Here is a 19,277-nt window from a genome sequence, read left to right as displayed (position 1 = left end):
GAGAGCTGAATGACTTTTTTTCTGAGTCCTGGCTCAAGGTTTTTGTGCAGTAGGGCTGATCATTCCTCTGTCCATCCCTTTCCAAACTTCTGTATATTATATCCAGGTAAGAATGAGCCATACCTCCAAAAACAGCATGAACTTAATCAAAACAAAATATACATATATTGTTGAAAGACATACATGATATAATAAGGAAAGCACAAGCAAAATCATGTTGAGACTTCACATGTAACCACAAGACTGTATTGCACAACTCTGGACACCCTATGCAAGGTCACTGCTTTTGTAATCAAGTTTCTCAAGTCACAGAGGAATGATCAAAATTTCAGTCCAAAGTTACCAAAACATGTTACTTCTCTCTTTTGTTTTTAATGGAGAATCAAGGTTTATTGTTTTGAAGGCTGTAAGTGTCATACTCTTAACAAGCAACATACCTCTTGGCAGCCCTTCACTATCTTGATTACCAGCTGAGAGTCAACACACCCCTTAAGCATTTGTTGATCCGTTCAGCAGAATTACTCAGGACCCAGTGAGCATCTGGCATTCAAGAATGCAGCTGTCTTTATGGCAGGCAAATGCACAGACATGATTTTTGCAACTGCTACTTTTTGTGTTCATTTTCAGTTCCTTTATCTGCTAAATACAGCATGGCAAATCAAAACAGGTTATCCAAAGTGGTACAGAGCTCTGCTCACTGCTGCAAGTCACTGAGACACTCATAGCTTCTTTTGTTAATGGTATATATTGCATTTGAGGTGTTTGCTGAAGGGATTAAACTGACCAAGGTTCTCCCTATCTCTGCAGGGTCTGCAAGGGTTATCCACTCTCCACTCTGATGACTGAGCTTCTGCAAGGGATATCTCTAAGCTCAAGGTGTTTCTCTAAGTGTCTTGCACTCCATCTACCCACAAAACTGTGTCCTCTCCTCTGTAGGGGTACCTCTGTCAGGGACTGTGGTCTTGACCTATTCACCCAGCTCTTGCCCCAAAATTCCCTTGCTGAGTTTTCCTCAGCTCCTCACATACCTCCCAGCCCCAGCTCATGGTCCTACTCTTTCTTCCTGCTCCCTGACACTTCCACAGCTTTTCCAAAACCAGGCACACTAGCATAGCTCCCCCAAAACCGCTGTCACTGGCCTTCCACCTTCCAGCTCAAGCCAGCCTGTTCCCATGCAGAGTCTTTCTCCCTTTGGAGCTGTTGCAGCTGCTCACTGTGGCAGCCCCATCACCTCTCCAACTGAGGAGGCAGCTGTGGTGAGCTGGAGGCTGTGCAGAGGCTGCTGCTCAGCCTGCCCCAAGCAGCACTCCCCAGACTCAGGGCTCCCTGAAGCAAAGCCAACCATGCCCAGCTCTCGACCTCCCCTTGGGTGCCACCTGCTCACAGAGGAGACCAGCCACAGCTCAGAGCTCAGCAGCTCCCCACACCAACATGACTGAGCAGGGCTTGCCAGCTACCATGGCAGAATTGCACATTCCAGCATTCCAGCACCCATTCTGGCTGCAGCTCTGAGCAGTCACAAGCCACAGCTGAGCGACAATAAAGGGCTGATGGACATCTGCTTCTGTAGACCAAGAGCTGGCTGCTGGTCAAATCTGAAAGATGCTCTGGAACCCTGTCCCCAGCATGGAAGCCGGGTGACAGAAAGGCCACATTCCACAGGAGCCGATTTTATGCGGTGCTGGTCCAAGGTATCTCTGATACCTGATGCCACATTTGTCCACTGAGTCTTTCATGAGCATCTGCCCACACTGCAGATGAGCAGGCAGCAAGCCTGTGGTGCCAGAAATATGTTGCTGATAGTGGGGGGAAAAAAGGCCACATGGCAGTTTTGCAGATAGAGGAGAAAAGGGAGTGAGGGGACACATCCACAGCCATGAGATCAAGGCCTCAAACCCATCATTCTTAGTCTTTATCTCATTAAAATTTGTGATCTTCACAACTGTAAGAAGTGGGAAAAGACCAGCATAGCAAATCCGCTGATCTGGGGGTGATGCTTTACAGAAAGGTGTTTGTCTTAGTGCTTGAAACCTTTCCTAGATGGATTAGGATAACAGAGTTAAAAAACTCAAAACCCTACACGGAAATAGAATTTAGGTCATTCGTCTTCAGCTTTACAAACATTTTACAGTACAGTGAGCAGCCACTGCTGAGCCAGCTTCTTAAACCTCATCAAAAATCAAAATGGAATATTCTTATCTTTTGTTTTCTTCTTGAGGCTAGTATAAAATGCAGTTTATTTTTCCCCCTCTTTTAATTAAATAGGCTGTTCTGCACTTTATTTCACAAGAACTCTGACCAATATAGTTAATTGATATGTGTAATTATAGTCATCATACCTTCCCTCATCTCTAGAAAATCAGTTACAAGCCCTATCCTTGACAAAATGCTTTTGAAGAATAATACATCTGAAGTCAAATGTTATTGCTAATTGACAGGATAGTTTCAACAATGTAACATTATCTTAGGTAAATAAACTTCTAAGGACACTTAGAGCCAGAAAGGCCAAATGAGATGTTTGAGATTCCTTTTTGCTGCAGAAGGTCTTGTTTTGATAATGCATTTCAACACAAAAGCTACATGTGAAAGAGAATCTGAGACTAAAAGAGAGGCTTGATTCCTCCTGTTTGTATTCATTCCTAACTCAGTATTTTTCATAATAGAATAAAGTACCTTGAGGTACTCTAGCCTCGAACTACTGCAGTAGAAAAAGAATAAATATTATTTTTACTTGGACTATTATTCGAAAAATAATTAATGCATTTCTAGATTTTTTTTCTTGAAATTCTTATTTGGATTTTATGTTTGGTTTTACACTTCAAAAAATAATTCACAAAACCAGCCTATAATGAGCATTTTCAACAAATAACTGTGTTAAATTACAGATGTGAAAAATCTCAATAACATCCCCATTAAGGTATCTGATCAAAGACAGCAGGACTGTACATCAAATATGAGATGCACAGATGTGTTAAAGCAGTGAGAAAGAGGAGAAACAGCCACCAGGGGGGAGGAGATGATGGAGGGAAGAGATATCCTTTACCAGTGTGTGGATTTTAAGGAGTGGAGTCTGAGAAATGAAAGAGTGTCCTGTAAACCTTTCAACTATGCACTGTCATTCATGCACAAGGTCCTGCCCCTATCTGTGGCCAGTGTTCAAAGATGTTAGAAGGCAGTGACCCTAATAAGCACACTGCACTTCTGTAAATTTATTTGCTTAATAAAATAAAGTTGACCTCAGAACAAATGTGACAATAATAACTTAAAATGTATAGTTGACTGAAGTTTGTCTTCTGAAATCCCTACAGTGGGTCTGGGTCTTTTCATAGAGGTATAACTGGAAGATTTTCCCATATGACCAGAACTGTTACCTCACAGTTAATTTGAAGATGAAATGTGACTCAAAAACGTTATTCAGCATTGCTTCTAAGGGCAGGTAGATTCAGAAGATACACAGAAGACTGATCTTCATTGCAAAAGATAAATCATATTGCAAGATGGGTTTTTCAAACAATGTGAGCAATAATTTTGTTGTGTTATAAACACTGCAAGAGTGTGCACATTTGTAGACTTTGATGTCAAGGTGGGGTTGGGGAGAAGAATAAACACATATACTTGTCTTGATGAAGATGAAGAAAGCCAATTTCCAAAATCCATAACTTATTCCTTATCAGCCAGGCCAAATCTGATCTCTCTGTGTGGTCATAACAACTGAAGCCTGGAGCACTCACTGGCTGAATCTTCACTTCTAGCTTCCAAATCACTTCCTTTCTATCTCAAGATGTGATCTGATGTATTTATTTCAAACAGAATTACTAAAGTTTAGTATTAAAGTACTAAATTATTTCTGATCTTGATAGATCTTCCCTGAAAAGACCTTCCTGTTTGTAGAAATTTAATCTTCCTATCCTTAATGCAGAAATACATATACCCTTTCCAGGACAGACTTCAATAATTTTCTGACTGGCAGCTATATGACCTCTGAACATAAACTGTGTCCTGTAGGCTGTCCAGCTTAATGAAAATGTCAGCCCTGTGCAGAAACAGAACAAAATAAATGATATGTGGTGCTTAGGTGGTATGCCAATTTAAGGGACGCAGTATCCTTAAATGTACACCACCCCACATTTTGAGTGGCTCATTTTCCTTAACTGGACATAAACTTCCACTTTAGCTGGACCAAATACACTTGGAAAATGACCAATTCACTAGTTCTGTAATGAACCTTGTCCTGTGGCTGACTGAGCCCTTATCCCTGTTTGGGATTTCATCCTGATGACTGCATGGAAATGCTCTTACACCATTCTGTCTAGAATGAAGATTGGAGGGACCACACAGAAGCAGTCATCCAGCCTTTCCACCTAATTGTTGTTTGTGGTGAAGGGAAAACAGCCAGATAGGGTGTCACTTCTTGCAGAATGACAGCCTCAGCTTAGTAATGGCCTTCTACAAGACTCTTGGATTGAAGACTGACTGCCTCCAGATGAGGCTCACAGGACTCATCCAAAGTCCATTGCAGTAAACCTCTGCAGAAGAGGACCCAGAAGAGTCCCAGGTCTTAGTTTGAGTAACAATAAAAAAATAATAAAGAAGTCAGGAGGATAACCAAAGCCTGTTCAGAATTCTACAGGGGATATGTAGAAATGCTTCTTGTACATCAAGAGAGCTTCAGATAGAACAGTGAGTATACTCAAGAAGGAGCAGTTTTGGGGTACAGAGAGGGAAGTCAGGGAAGGGAAAACCCAGTACCTTAGTCATTTCCTCAAGAAATAAACTGAAACAGTGTAACAGAGAATTATAATAGGATTGGGTCCAGATGAAATTCTGGTGAAAAAATGCATTTTAAAAAGACTGGACGGAATTTTTTGTGTCAGGAGTTCTACAGTCATCATGGGTTATGTCAAGTATAAGGTAGCAGGAGAAAAGGAGGGAGAAACACATCAGTTTCAGTGTTCTCAGTCTGCCATTGTAATACAAAACACAACCACTCCAGTGGGAAAAACAACACTACAAACTGAACAATAATGGGAAATCTACTGGATTATAACTTACAGTATGAATGTATGGGAGGAAAAAGCTCCCAGTGACAACAGCTTTACAATGACAGAGAAAACTGTCACTAAACGGTGTTGTTTACTAAGACTACTCCATCTTTAACTTCTGATCTGAAGGGCAATAAAATTTTGTGATCAAGCACAGAGAGAAATACCCATATTTTTTAAAAAGCAACTGATTTTTGAATTCTTATTAGTAAGTAGAGTAACAAAGAATAACCAAAATTAATAAATACCTCATCAATACATTTAAGGTTCTCTGTACTTTCTTTAGCATCTTATTCACAAGAGTAGAGTGCTTATGTTCATTAAATCAGAAACTAGATTTTAATTCAGAAATAAGAAATATTTCACAGGACTTGATCAAAGATTTCCATATCAAGTTATTTAAACTGTGCTAGGTAAGAAAGGAAGCACCTCTCAGCAACAGTTACTCAAGCATCAAGTCTACTGAAATTGCTTTTTCTTTATATTTAAAAAGACCATGGCTTCAGATAAACTTCAGATAAAACCTTAAAAGCTCAATGCAAGTAGGACATTTTATTATTATTGACTGGCTGAAAACGAAATAACTCGAAGAAGTACAGAATATTTTTGCTGCCATTAATTTCATTCTTGATCTACATTACTGCTGAGGCTAAAATATTACTTAATAATGTACATGACCACATTTTTGATTTGTGCTTTTTGTTATTTCCTTATTTGCTTATATATGACAAATACTGTTGCTGCCCAGGACAGGATTCTAGCATAACACAGATGTTACTTCAAAGAAGACACCTTATATATATTTTGATGCATTGGATGAAGCAAATATTAAGCATACAGAATTCTAATAACTGTGAGTCAGGGAAGAGACAACTGTACCATGAGTATCAATCTTAAAAGCTGCACTTTTATTTTACTAAATTATCTATGTTAAAAACAAATCTGTGCCTGGTGTGGAATTTCACTGCATCAAGTGTTACAATATTTTTGTTTTTATTACAAGCAGGAGAATGAATGTAGAACAAGTGTTAAGAAACATGACAATAAATTAGAATATAATTTACAAAAGCAAAAAATAATAATAATAAAGTAACAGTGTACCACATTAATACTGAGTATAAAATAATAAGCAACTAATCACAATAATACAAAGGTAATTTCAGTCTGTATTATTAAGGATATCTATGTGACATTCACTCCTTTATAAAGTTCCTAACGAAATGGACTATTTTGGATGTATACACCTTGAAGGATTAATCTTAGAGTTTTATTTCTGTTTTGATATTTATCAGCTGACAGTATTGCTCAGCAGAAGTACTGGCACCAGGTTTCTGCATCTTGTATTGTACTATTTGATTTTAGATCTGTCATATTTATAGCCTGCACAAAGACTCCTTTTGTCACTATTTAGGAATATAGCACTATTTAGCTTAGATTATATAGATGGCTACAGAGTAGCAGCAGCAATGTACTGTGCTGTTGAAACCAATCATTTTTATTTGAATTAGGCTTCATCTTTCAGTCTTAGTCTGTATTGTTGCTTAGTTTGTAAATCCATATACATTCTATGTTTTGTTCCCTTTAACAATACAATTCAACATTGCTCCAGGCAGTTCTTTAAATTCCAACCTCAGTGCTGTTATATTGCAGAGTAAACATCAGAATCCCCGGTGTTCTAGCACCAGTAAGAGAGCAAAATGTGTCTTTGGAATCATTCCTTACAATTTTCATGTCATAAGTGAGGTAAAAAAAAGGCTTCATTTCAATACAGAGAAAACCCTTTTCTCAATAGCTGAAATGACACATTAGCTGATAAACAAAATCATGCCCTGGAGAAAACAGGACCTTGATACAAAGAGGCCTCTTACTTGGGGAATGTTGTAACAACCCCTTACCCTTCCATCATACTTCTGATCTAACCAGGACATGTTAGCACCAAGGTGTTCTGTCAAAAGGATACAGGAAGTCGATTCACGTAACAGACACGGACTACATACTGTCCTTAATCTCTTTGTGCAACTCCCAAAAATTGGGATTTTTTTATCTACTGGTGTAATTTTTAACAGGAGTTGTTTACATGGTGATGAGAGCAACAGATAACAAGCATATGTGAATACATGCAAGTCAAGTGAAAATTAATTCCACTGGTCACAAGTGTACAGAAGTGGAAATACTGGCAAGAGGTAGCAGATGACAGGAATTTGATGGCCATGAGTACAGACATGGGGCTACACAAAACCCCTTGACAGACTGTCAATATGTTGGGGGAATTTCATAGTATGAGTCCTCTTAACAGTATCTATTGTTCCATGTTAATTCACATTAGTATGTAGTGTGCAATATATTTGGTTTGTTATTGGTAAAATACATTGGTACACTTCAATCTCATATTTTGAAATTATTTTTCATTGAAAACATTACCTTTTTTAAAAAAAAGTGCTATTTGAGTTAGAATTTGTAACATATTGTTGTTCACATAATTTTAACTGCTTTACAACAAAGGAGTCATAGTTGGACACAAAATCACATTCATGAAGTACCTGTTGCAAAAAGAAAATGTTCAAGTACAATATATTGTTATAAAGAAACACCTACTTTCCTCATCTCCTTCTTGAGTCTGTTACTGAAGGGGAAGAGGAGCATGACAATTAACTTTTAAATGTTATATTCCTGATTGTGACTTGCCTAAGAAGTTTAATTTTTACTTTTAAAAATGCAAAGTATTTGAAGAATATTAAAAATAGGGTAATATGAGTAAGTGGAGTATGGCAGCGAATAGTTAAGGCATCTGGCTTCTAATTTAGAGGCATGACTTTGTTCCAGTCTCATGCTTTAAATATGGTCCAGCTTTACATAGGTACCTGGCCATTTAGTGAAGGGAGCCAGAATTCACTACAGCCACCCCTTTTCCAGTGTGCCTTGCTCCTGACAGTCCAACCAGTCTCTTGGCTCAAGCACACTTTTGACTTCTCACTTGAACAGAACCAAGATATCTCCATGACTCACTTATTCTTTGGTTGCAATCTTTGCCACTCAGATGCACTCGCCTGAACAGAACATTCACATATTCCTTCTCACAAACAATACCTTTGCTACGGTGTCAAAGCAGGGAACATCTGGAATCCATTTTAACTTACAGCTTTGCAAAGGATTGTTGCTATTACACAGTAGGCTTATCTTTAGCATTCAAATTCCTCAGTTTTGGAGAATCAAAGCTAACACGTAAACCAGATCTAGAAGCCCACAAAGTTGTTTCTTCTTTGTGGCTGCTATTGTAAACAAAAGTGAGCTAGAGTCAAAGTGTGAGTCCTAAACCACTTTTATGGTAGTAGTGAAGGAACTGGCAATCCAGTCTTCACCACTGCTGGAGTCTGCCTCCCCACATTACCGAAATATGTTCCTTTCAGTGGAAATCTGTTTCGCTTGTACAATGGTAAGATCGCTATAAACCTGCAATGAAGATTTCATTTTGTTTCATAGCACGCTTGTATTTCATGCACCACTGCAATAACTGTTGCACCTCTTAAAACTAAGTCCCTCGTGGTAGTTCTATTTAGTATAGCTTTATATATGGCTCACAGCAGTGTTCAGGAAATATGGATTACTCCAAAGGGAAATAGGTGGAATGAAGGAAAAATACTTATTTTTCTAAAAAAAATTCTGCTCCTTAAATAACATTTCCAAGCTCATTTTATAATTTAAATTGTGGTGCTGCGTCAAGAGATAAAATAGTTAAGATTTTTAAGCTATGACTTAACTTTTTTATTTTGATTCTTCTTTACTTCCATAGTAGACCAACTCATAAGAACTACATTTTAAACAGTTTTAAATAGAAATGGATTCAGTGTCATTGCTAAGTCCATAATAAAAGTTATTTTAATGGTCCAAGGATGTAAACAGACTATTGGATTTAGTCAAAAGAACACAAATGTTCCACAGTAAGCTATTCTATATGTGTTGTGTGAATCTTTCAAATTTGGGATCCCCTCATACTGTGTCCAGCACTTTGGATTAATAAATCCCACTTCACAGAAGTTAAAATAATATTGAAATCCTGTCAGCTGGGGCTGACCAGTGGTTATGTTTTCCACAGGGTAATGCATTTGCAAGGACGTCAATCTCATTCCGCTGTGTGGCTCTCTTCGATGGACACTCTTCCACAATGATAATAACAAGGCACATTCTTCTGCTTCCTGTGGGTCAGTGTCCTTGGCAGGTCTTGCAGCACATCTGTCTGAAGTATGCTCGACTGCAGAACTTGAACTTCAGCACCAGTGGGCAATATGCCACTTTGTTCACATCTTTGCACTCTAATAATTAAGAACATTAAAGAGAAAAAACAGCAGAAATATAAATTGAAGCACAGAGAAAATTTGATGTTTAGCGGGCTTCTCTATCCATCTATCTTGTTTCTTTGTAACTACTCTTTCTAATATAGTCTAGTCCATACAATATTGCAAATTTAAAAAGCCATAAAAATGTTTGCAGGGCTTTCAGACATTTCAGAAACGTTTCAAATCTTCACCTTGGAAGAATTATCATTTATTGGAGTGATCACTTTACACGGTTAGAAAATGTGAGGTTGTTTGGTTTTTATACATTACTTTAAACTTTCCTCTCAGGAGAAGCTCATTTGAGTTATTTCATTCATCCATGAGAGTTTATCGTTATCATGATTCACACTATTTGAATAGTGTGAATTTGTAATTCACACTATTGTAATTTCAATTTTGTAATTTCACTTGTGCATTTGTAAGAATCCTTAAAACAGAATGAGCATTGCAGCTAACAGGGATGGAGAAAATTAAACAAGTGTTATGAAGAATGGTACCAACAGGGTGAGTTCAGTGGCCAGACTGAATGGCGGATTATACTTTAGTACACATCCACAATTTATTTTATGTTAGAAGGAAAGCCATTTTTATGCCTGTAATAGATGTAAAAGCTTTTTTTTTTTTTCAGAGTTGTGTTTTCTCTATATGCTGGTCTTACGGCCTCAGCTTCCCTGTTGTGCTGGCAGGTACCTTTCCCTAATGGAAGGGAGAACAAAGCACAACCCCATGGAGGAAGGTTTAATTCTTTTGCATCCCACACAGGCTGCACATAAAGTGACTTTGTGGGTACATTACAGGAGCTGTAATATGCTGTAGCTCTCCTCTGGCTCATTTTGTGCACCTGTAGGAAGAAAGTGGGAATGGGGAATGGGATAGTTTGGTCCCTGTTCAGTTCTTACTCTGATACAGCTGGAGAAAGAGCTACATCTGAGAACTCAGTGATACACTGAGGTTCTGCAGCTCATCAGTCTCCATATAATCTCCTAGTACATTATTCTTGCTCTGGGACAGGGTGTTACAGATAGTGGATTAACACTTGCAAGCATACTGGAGCAGCAAATTGAATCCAGATGAGAATTTTTAGTATTTGAACTGAGGAAAGCATTAATGAGGCTGAACTTACAGGTCTGTACTGAGCAGTAATTCTGATAATGGTAATATGCATGCTTTTAGCTAAGCAAGGAGCAGTTAGGAAATTATTTCTACTTTCATGTCATTAACACAGACATAGCACTTTCATTGCAATTCTTTCATTCCACCTACATGATGCTTTACATACTGCTTTTCTAATTTTTTAATTCTTAATGGAAACATAATTGAGTGACAGGAGAAAAGACATTGTGGGTATCTGGTTGAAACAGACATATTTCTTTACCAGCAACCACACATGGTGTTCTATTTGACTGATTTTCAAAAACTCTTCACAAAAGAGGTCAAGTCTCTTCCTGAAATATTTCAGGTCCTCATTTTTGTGAAGACTGGGAGTATAGGGGAGACAGATGGGGAATTACAAATGAAGTGAAAAATAAAAAGGTTCACTTGATCTAACAAGACATAGAAAAGTTCACTCAGTCCCAAAAATAACCCTCAAACACACAGTGTTTAGTTAAACACAAGTAAAACCACTAACTGCATTTTTGCTAAAAGTAGCATTTAGAATGATCCTTTTTCATGTTTCTTCTAAGTTATTCCTTCTCTTGAGTAAAACTGGACCCTGTTCAGCTGATGCTATTTGGACAGCAATGAGAGACTATTCTGAAAGTTCCCCACAACTTCTGTTTTAAAAATCAGTTTTGAAACAGACATGGTGGCTGATGAAGTATTCTGTTCTTCATAGGACTGTGGTTGAATGGAGAAGTTTTAGCAGAGTTCCTTTTGTTTCTAGTAACAAGTTAGTAAGTTTCAGTAAGCTACATTTCCAAACTCTGCATTGCTGAACTTTGTGGCTAGATCAGGTGATATGATATTAACCATCATTTTACATTTTAGAAAATCAAAAATTAGCACTGTACCTCCAGCTAAAGAAATTGAAAAGATGTATTATATAAAATACAAGAAAAACTGAAATGACATAAAAATAGACAAAACAGTTTTACAGGTAAAATTTTAGATGGGCTTTAGCAGTCTAGATACAGCACACATATATATATTTAAGAGAATAGAATAATTCCGAATGTATTTCAAGTGGTGTGGTAGATGATGCTTGTAGTTCACTTCCAGCAGAAAATGCAACATTACCCTCATCAGTGGCAACCCATCAAAACAACGTCTACAATATTCTAAATCACCAGTGAAAAATTTGAAAACCCCAGAGCTAAAGCACATGTAAAATATTGTAAGATTCAATTATTTTTGTATTTTTGTATCCCAAAAATTTTGACTCTTTTTTTATGCAAACAACCATACTTTCCCAAAGAAAAATTTTCCAAGCTTTACCAATACGATCATTATACTGCAGGGTGGCTCCAACTTCCTCAAAACCCTGTATGATGTTATCTTTGGGTAGCCAAATTAAATTGCTAAAAAACTGTTGAACAGCTCCATAGTCTGTGAGCACAGGCATTCAGCAAGCAAATGGAATCAGGTTTGCTGGGGTTTGAAACAGGAAGAGAGCACCTCCAGACAATCTGACCAGTGCAAACCAGTGTGCTGCTGCTGAAGCTGCTTTTGCCCCACAGTGGATCCCAAAGCACGAGGCAGTGCTTAAAGTGGCATATAGACAAAGTCCCCATGTGTGGGCAGGTATGTTCTGCTACACACACGCACTCCCATGTGCACAAACCCTCTCACTGGAACACCTGAATCCTTCCTTGGAACCCAAATACTGACAGTCAGATCACATCCCTCTGTACCTGCTGAGTGACAGAAGCGAGCACAGAGGCACAGCATGCCCCACTCACTAATATATTCATGACAAAATATCAGAGCTCCAGAATTTCTCCCAGAAAATACTACCTTTCCAAAAATAGTTGTGCTCTTTAGGATTAGTTAGCTCTTGATATCTTTCCATCATCTCTAGGATGGTGAAAAAGATAAGCTCTTCTGTTTAAAGGCTGACACTTCACTGAACAAAGAGATGTCAGCTCCTCTTATGTCTAAGAGGACTTTTTTAAAGTAGATAGGTGTCAAATGTGCACATTATTCTGCCAATCCTGTTTGTGATTCTTGTATTCACTATTTAATAGCAGCTGTAAAAAAAATTATATATATATATATATATATATATATATAAGAAAATACTTGTGCAAGTATTGAAAAAAGTACCTTGAAGATGGAATTTTTGCCTAATTTTGGGATATCTTAGTCTTTCACACACTGCAGTAAAATTCTACTGAAAGGATATAAGCACTTTAAACTGTTAAATGAATTTTGAGATAAACACCTCCAGTGTGGCACATAAACAGAAATGGGACACTAAGAGGCAATGTGTTGGGACCTGTATCCTTCAGAAGATACTGTGCTGTATCTTTTTCTCTTTGATTCTTCCTAACTGTGCTAATGAGCCTGGATGGCTGTCTGTAGGGAGCTGGCTTGCACCTGGCTCTCTCAGAATGCAGGCCAAAGAACTGACAACCATCTGGAATACAGTATAAGTGTTCTCCAGCATTTTCTATTTATGGATCCCACAAATTTTCCAGCGAAGGTATGGGTCCCTAAAAACACAATTACCAACAGACCCACTGTACATAGCTAGCCTGCACAGTTCTACTGTAGAGGAGTTCAGGCCACCCAGTGTACAGAGATCACACAGAGAAAACTCTCTAGTGCATTCTTCTATAAGAGATTAGCATATTTTCTAGTAATACTGGAGAATTACCAGGGTAATTACTATAAATAACAATATGACCTAGTCATCTGGAAATTAGGAAGAGACTGGGACTGAATCATGTCCACTTATAATTCATTTATTACCTTCCTTACTTTGCACTGAAGTCAATATCTGTGTTTGGAAATAAAATATCATGTAGCCTATGAGATTTTAAAGGAAGAAAGTTTCCTAGATTGATAATTATCACTTAAAGATTTCTTGAGAGCACTAAACAAATAATGTAACTGAAAATAACCAAGAAAAATTCTGGTATGAAAATGATTTTAAATGACAGCATTAGATAAGCCCCTACTTAAAATTAAAACTTTACTAAAAATAGTGAATTACAGTGCTCATACACTGAACCATCAGTGTATTTCTGGGACAATTTTAGCATGCTCCCATTTCATCACAAACATATCTACTTGCCAGACTTTTACAACAATTTTAAATCTGTGGCACGGACATTGATTGATAGAGGAGGCATTGAATGACCACCAAATCTGGGTAGACTGAAGGACAAATCTGCCTTAAAAAAATATCAATCAGACCATTTGTAGGACATTAAACTCTAATGTAGTAGGAGATTCTGTGTAATAAAATACTCAATTATATACTGCACAGAGATTAGTTATGTTAAAAGCAGCAGTGCTAGCAATATTGTAGTCAAGTACACAAAATTTAGGGAACATAACAATTTATGTAATATAAAAATTTAGGGAATAAGTGTTTTAGGTCTGCCATTGCTGTGTAATCTCTTGATACTTTGGAGAACTTTCTGTTCCTTTTCCCCTTCCACACCAAACGGAACTTATTTCATGAGCAATTCTTCTAAATTTTATAATCAACGAGGAAACATATTTTTTACTGCCTAGTGGTCCAAGTCTACTTTGAAGTCAGCATTTCCTAAGAGTTTGGCCTAGACCATTTAAAAGTTCATTTCCAAAGTATTTAATAAGTGTGAATATGTCTATTTCCACAATATCATCTCATATATCCTCTACCAAAAATATGTTATTATGAAGTTAATTAATAGTCTAATTAAATTAGACTGCATAGTACAAAAATACTATAATTATTTTGAACAGGAATTATAAATCAAAAATAACTACAAGTTAGTTAGAAGAAATTTAAAGAATGTCAAAGTATAGAGAGCAGACTTGTTCTCACAAGAACCTTGTAGCATGAAATCTATGGTCCCAGTCTTCCAATGAACATGGAATTTACCATTTTTGCCACTACATTGCTGTGTTCAACACTGATTAGACAGGTAGAATGCCAGTGAATGAAAAGTGTAACATGCTACACCTGCTAGTGTGAACATTTCCATTGAACCAATAAAGAGATTAGAAAATCAGTGGCACAAACAATAATGTCCATGACTTAGGCTATATGTTTTTAAGGGTATTTTTTTAAACAATGTGTATTTTGATTTTCATTGACTTTACCATTGAGCTACAAATGACTGATCAGAAAATATTTTTTAAAAGTCATTTGCAGCCTGAGAGATGATGTCATATAGACTTTTACCAAAGCAATAATGCTGATGATGCCACTTCACTCTTTTCAGAATAAATTACATTAAGATGGCAGACTTACCCTCTGTGTTGGAAATGGGAGTACTGTCACATTTGCTTTCACACTGCTGCATTGATGGAGGTCTGAGAGTTTCTGGACACTCACTGGATGCTTGCCCAGTATATGAGAGACACTGTACTGTTCTCATCTGTTGCCCAAGACCACACTGTGCAGAACACTAAAAAAGAAGAGAAAAAATTTAAAACCCTGCATCCAATTTTTAAATATAAAATAAAGTAACAGGAAGCAATCAGAAACACTCGTCATCCACAAATTATAAGGAAGACAGGCATCTGAAGAGTTTTGATTAATAGAGAAAAGAATTATCCTAAAATATTCTAGAATTTTTTACAACACATCTGAGCACTCTTTCAAAGAAAAGAAAATGTAATGCAATATTGAATCTCTGAACAGTTCAGATATGAGATATAAGAATATAATTTACTCTATTTCATATATCATACTGACACTTTTGAATAAAGAAAGAGAACAAGAATTCAGATCTGCTACAGGACCTTATTTTTAAGGGAAAAGTAAGCATCTTTTAAACACATAGACTTTGCTGTTTTAATTATTAAAAAAATTAATTTATGTAACTAAATAGTTACAATTTTAGTACAATATTAGTTAAATATAGAAGTGGATCTGAAGAAACACCACTTTAAAAAGCCAACTAGACTGTAATATCAGAAATAATTTTTCACTGGTTAATTTAAACTGTTTCATTTTTATTAGAGGAAAATGGCTCAGCAAACAGAAAATTATTAATTTATTTAATATTCTAAAAGCAGGCCACTGATGACTAATGAGATGCAAAACCATAAAGAAAGAAGGAAACTTAGCAAACCATATTTAGAAGCACTAAATAATGGCAGCATTATTCAGCCTGTCCTGGAGTAATTTAGCTTCCTGTACAGTAACAAAATGTATCTTACGCAAAAAATTATACTGATCTCAAAGTGTGTTGTTTTCAGAGACAGGTACATATACAAATATCTCTCTCTCTCTCCATATATATATACATATATATATACACATGCGCACACACACACAAAAGGGGAGAATCTTTTTGTTTCCCTCAGCCACAGGAGCCATCTCTTATCTGTCTCCAGGGCCACCTTAGTCCAAGAGGTGCCAATCTGGGAGACTAACAGCAACAAAGACTTGCATGAGCTATCCCACCTGTCCCCAGTCTCCAGCAACCCAGCGAGGAGGAGGACATCGGCCTAAACTGCAGCGGATGCGCACTGGTGGCTTGCTTTCATCTTGGCACTGCGCAGCTGGAAAGGTTTTTAAGAGATCGCTGCTTTTGCACAGAACAATTCTGTGTTTGAATCCTGGGCCACACTTCGGTGTGCACTGAAGGAAAAAAAAAAAAAAAAAAAAGAAGAAAAAAATATTAAAATCTCAGTAATGCAACAATAAAACTCTCAGAAATGCTATTTGTAAAGGAGGAGAATATATTTATGAACTTAAAATTCAACTGTAATCACAATGCAGTAGTAATAATTTTAAAATGTTTAGAAACACAAACAAGCTGACTGAAGTTTGTCTTATGGACAAGGCTATCTGAGTTTTAGATTTTCTTTGCTGTTTATATTTAGACTACAGTGTTAGTATTTATGCCAGGTTTAAGAAAAACACTGCTGCAAAGTAGAAAGGTCTGCCACATGTAATACTATTATGAACCAAATTTGAGTGTATTAATAATTAAAAATAAGACTGTCTGTTCTTAGTATCACCTTAGTATGGTCTTTATCCATTTCACTTTACCCACAGACAACTAACACATTTCTCCTCAATACACAAAAGGAAAGATAAATGCTGTACTAGACTTCATAGAGACCACATCACTCAGATATATCAAAATATGGTACCCTCTCTGACAGTGCATGCCTTCATCTCCTTTCCTATTAAAATTCTGATTTCACAGTTTCCCCTCCTGTTATCAATCTTGTGCTATTCTGACAGCAAGCAGACAATAAAACAGCAACCTGAAAAGAATCAGGCCTGATGATCACCGTTTTACCTCATAGTGCCTTTCTCTTTCCTTTTTGCTACTGACCATGTCATACACAGTAGCTCAGCTGCAGAATGAGGAAGAGACAAATGCTAACAAAATTAAAACTCAAGTCCTTTCCCAAATCAGTCCCGTTTCAACATGAGATGTTGTAAGCACAGTTTTAGAATCCTCTATTGATTGGTGTGTTACCCTTCATCCCATAAGCATATCTGCACTATTTGGATCAGAATCAGTTCCTGACAGCACAAACGCTCAGATGCAGATTACATGCAGATTATGTTAACCTGTTCAAGACTTGAACTGCCTTTAATATGTAGAGACAAAACATTATTTGTGGAACACTATGTGGAACTGGAACAATATTCAAGAGATCACATATCCAAAGAGCTTTACACACATCCAAAACTCACTACATCACTGGGAAAAGAAAAAACAATCACCCCTAGGATTATTTAAAAAAAATTACTTGAGTGATGCAAACTTAATTGTTTCATGCCTAATCCTGAAGCATCTTTGGGTAATTTATAGAAATTTTAAGTTCCACAGTATTATGTAAGGATATATCCTATGAATATGTAAAACTTTATATCCATAGCTACATGCATCTCAAAACAAGAAGAAAATCTCCAGAGGGAGGCACCTAAGATAGTCCATATGGAATTAACAGTTTTATTCTAAATGTTACCTCCACTTGGATTTAAGATCTTAAACTGGGCTGCGAAAAGATGACTCTTGCATTTGGATTTTATAATTCAGAATGCAAAATGGATATATAATCACTTTCCTTAAAATGTAACCTTTTCTTTTCTACCCTAGTCAATCTTTTCCTACTGAGATACAGCCTCTTTATCTACAGTAGTTCAGTGTTCTGAATTTTGTGGAATAAACACTTCCAAGAGTTCTTATACTGAAGAGATTTCAACACCAAATCTTGTGCACATTGCCTACTAGAAAACTAGTAGAAGGAAGATGAAGGAAGGAAGTAAGAGAAGATCTCTGGTAGAACTGCACAAATAACACTAATGATAAATAGAGACCAAAACCCAACGACAGTTAAAATGTGAGGTCTTCGATGTCATGATCATGACTGATCAGTTGGAGTCCAAACTCCAAGGAGTGTTATGAGTACTTTTATCCACATGTACTTCATGCAAAATATTTGACTTTTTAAGTAGGAAGTAGAAGTATGGGCCCCTTCCCAGCTGAGTGCCTAAAAATCACATCAGTCTGTAAAAACAAACATAAAAGTGACAATGTTGAAAGGACTTTGTCAAAATGTCAAAATCCAATGTGGTTTCATAACCTTTAGAGTATGTTAGCAAACAAGCAAGACTCTGAGGACAAAACTTTGAGTTTAGGAGCATCTTCCTTCTAGTACTGCGTGAAGACACAATATGTAATCCATGTGTAAGATGCCATCTGAGAAAGATCTTTTTCCAGCTACTGGTATCAGAATAAAATATCATTCCTATACTCTCCTTTGTGGAATTTTATCATTTTTATAATTTTATAGAAAAAATTCTACTAAGATGGACTACAATATATCCCAGGAATGGAAGTGAAATAAGGAAATAGGTTTCAAAAATACCAAATTAAAAAAAATTTTAAAAAGAGTAAAATTTAACAAAAAAGATTGTATGTTTCTACAGAAAATGAAAACAAAATATCCAGATCAACCAAATGAGGATAAATTATCTTCTATTACTAAATGCTTCTAAAATTTCTGACTCTCGTCGTGGAAGTTATGAGGTCAAATTATATATGCTGGTCTGGTAAAGCTCTTCCGAAGAAATCCTTAGAATATTTTTTTATAATTGTCCTGAAAAATGTAAAAGGGGTGATTTGGAGTGGACAGATCAATTCTGTCAAAGCTCAACCAGAGCAAACTGTGGAAAAACTTACGGCATTACCTAAGAATGACTACATTCCAGTGGGAAAGACATCCTCAATTTTCATTTCAATTTGATAAAACCATGTTTACATTCTCCTAAGGACATCATCTAATCAGTATGTTAACAAAATGTTTTTGCTTCTCTGACCAAAAAGATACATTATTTATTGTTAATAATCACTGAAAATTTAAAAAATGTGCAATTATATTGATTGCCAACAAGTGCATAAGCAGATAAAACAAGACTATAATTGTTTTATTTGTATTATGCATCATTTTAAGTATGAAAAGAAAACTTCATAACTTCCATTCCTGAGAAAATTAGCAAGGTTTGCCATTGGTTTCAATGGGAGGAATATCCAACTCTTCATTTTTCAAGTTCATTTTTCCTTTTCACACTTCTATCAGAAATTCATACAAACATATATATAAAAATGTTTGTGTTTATAGTACTATAGGAATTTTTACATATTATATTATATTTCTAGAAACCATGAACAGAATAAAGAAAGCAGCTTTTCTCATTATATTAAAACGGTGTCATCAGTCAAGACAGTCTGCCAAACACAAACAAAATTAATACAAGAAAGAAGCCTGGCAC

The 19,277-nt window shown here is 36.6% G+C and overlaps 1 protein-coding gene across 2 annotated transcripts in view; it reads right to left on the bottom strand.

Moving 5' to 3' along the window:
* Positions 1–9,242: 9,242 nt before the first annotated feature.
* The window catches only part of ADAMTS6 (ADAM metallopeptidase with thrombospondin type 1 motif 6), a 132,842-nt gene continuing 122,807 nt past the window's right edge, over positions 9,243–19,277 (bottom strand). For both annotated transcript variants that reach the window (XM_062512964.1, XM_062512965.1), the window contains exons 22-24: positions 15,945–16,121; positions 14,784–14,940; positions 9,243–9,352 (exon numbers count right to left, since the gene is read on the bottom strand). In XM_062512964.1, coding sequence (XP_062368948.1) covers positions 9,243–9,352; positions 14,784–14,940; positions 15,945–16,121 — 444 coding nt within the window. The remainder of the gene's footprint in view (positions 9,353–14,783; positions 14,941–15,944; positions 16,122–19,277) is intronic.

The sequence above is a fragment of the Cinclus cinclus genome, chromosome Z, assembly GCF_963662255.1.
Source record: "Cinclus cinclus chromosome Z, bCinCin1.1, whole genome shotgun sequence".
NCBI classification, from domain to species: Eukaryota; Metazoa; Chordata; class Aves; order Passeriformes; family Cinclidae; genus Cinclus; species Cinclus cinclus.
The sequence above is the reverse complement of the archived record's forward strand: the minus strand, read 5'-3'. Positions and strand labels throughout refer to the sequence as shown.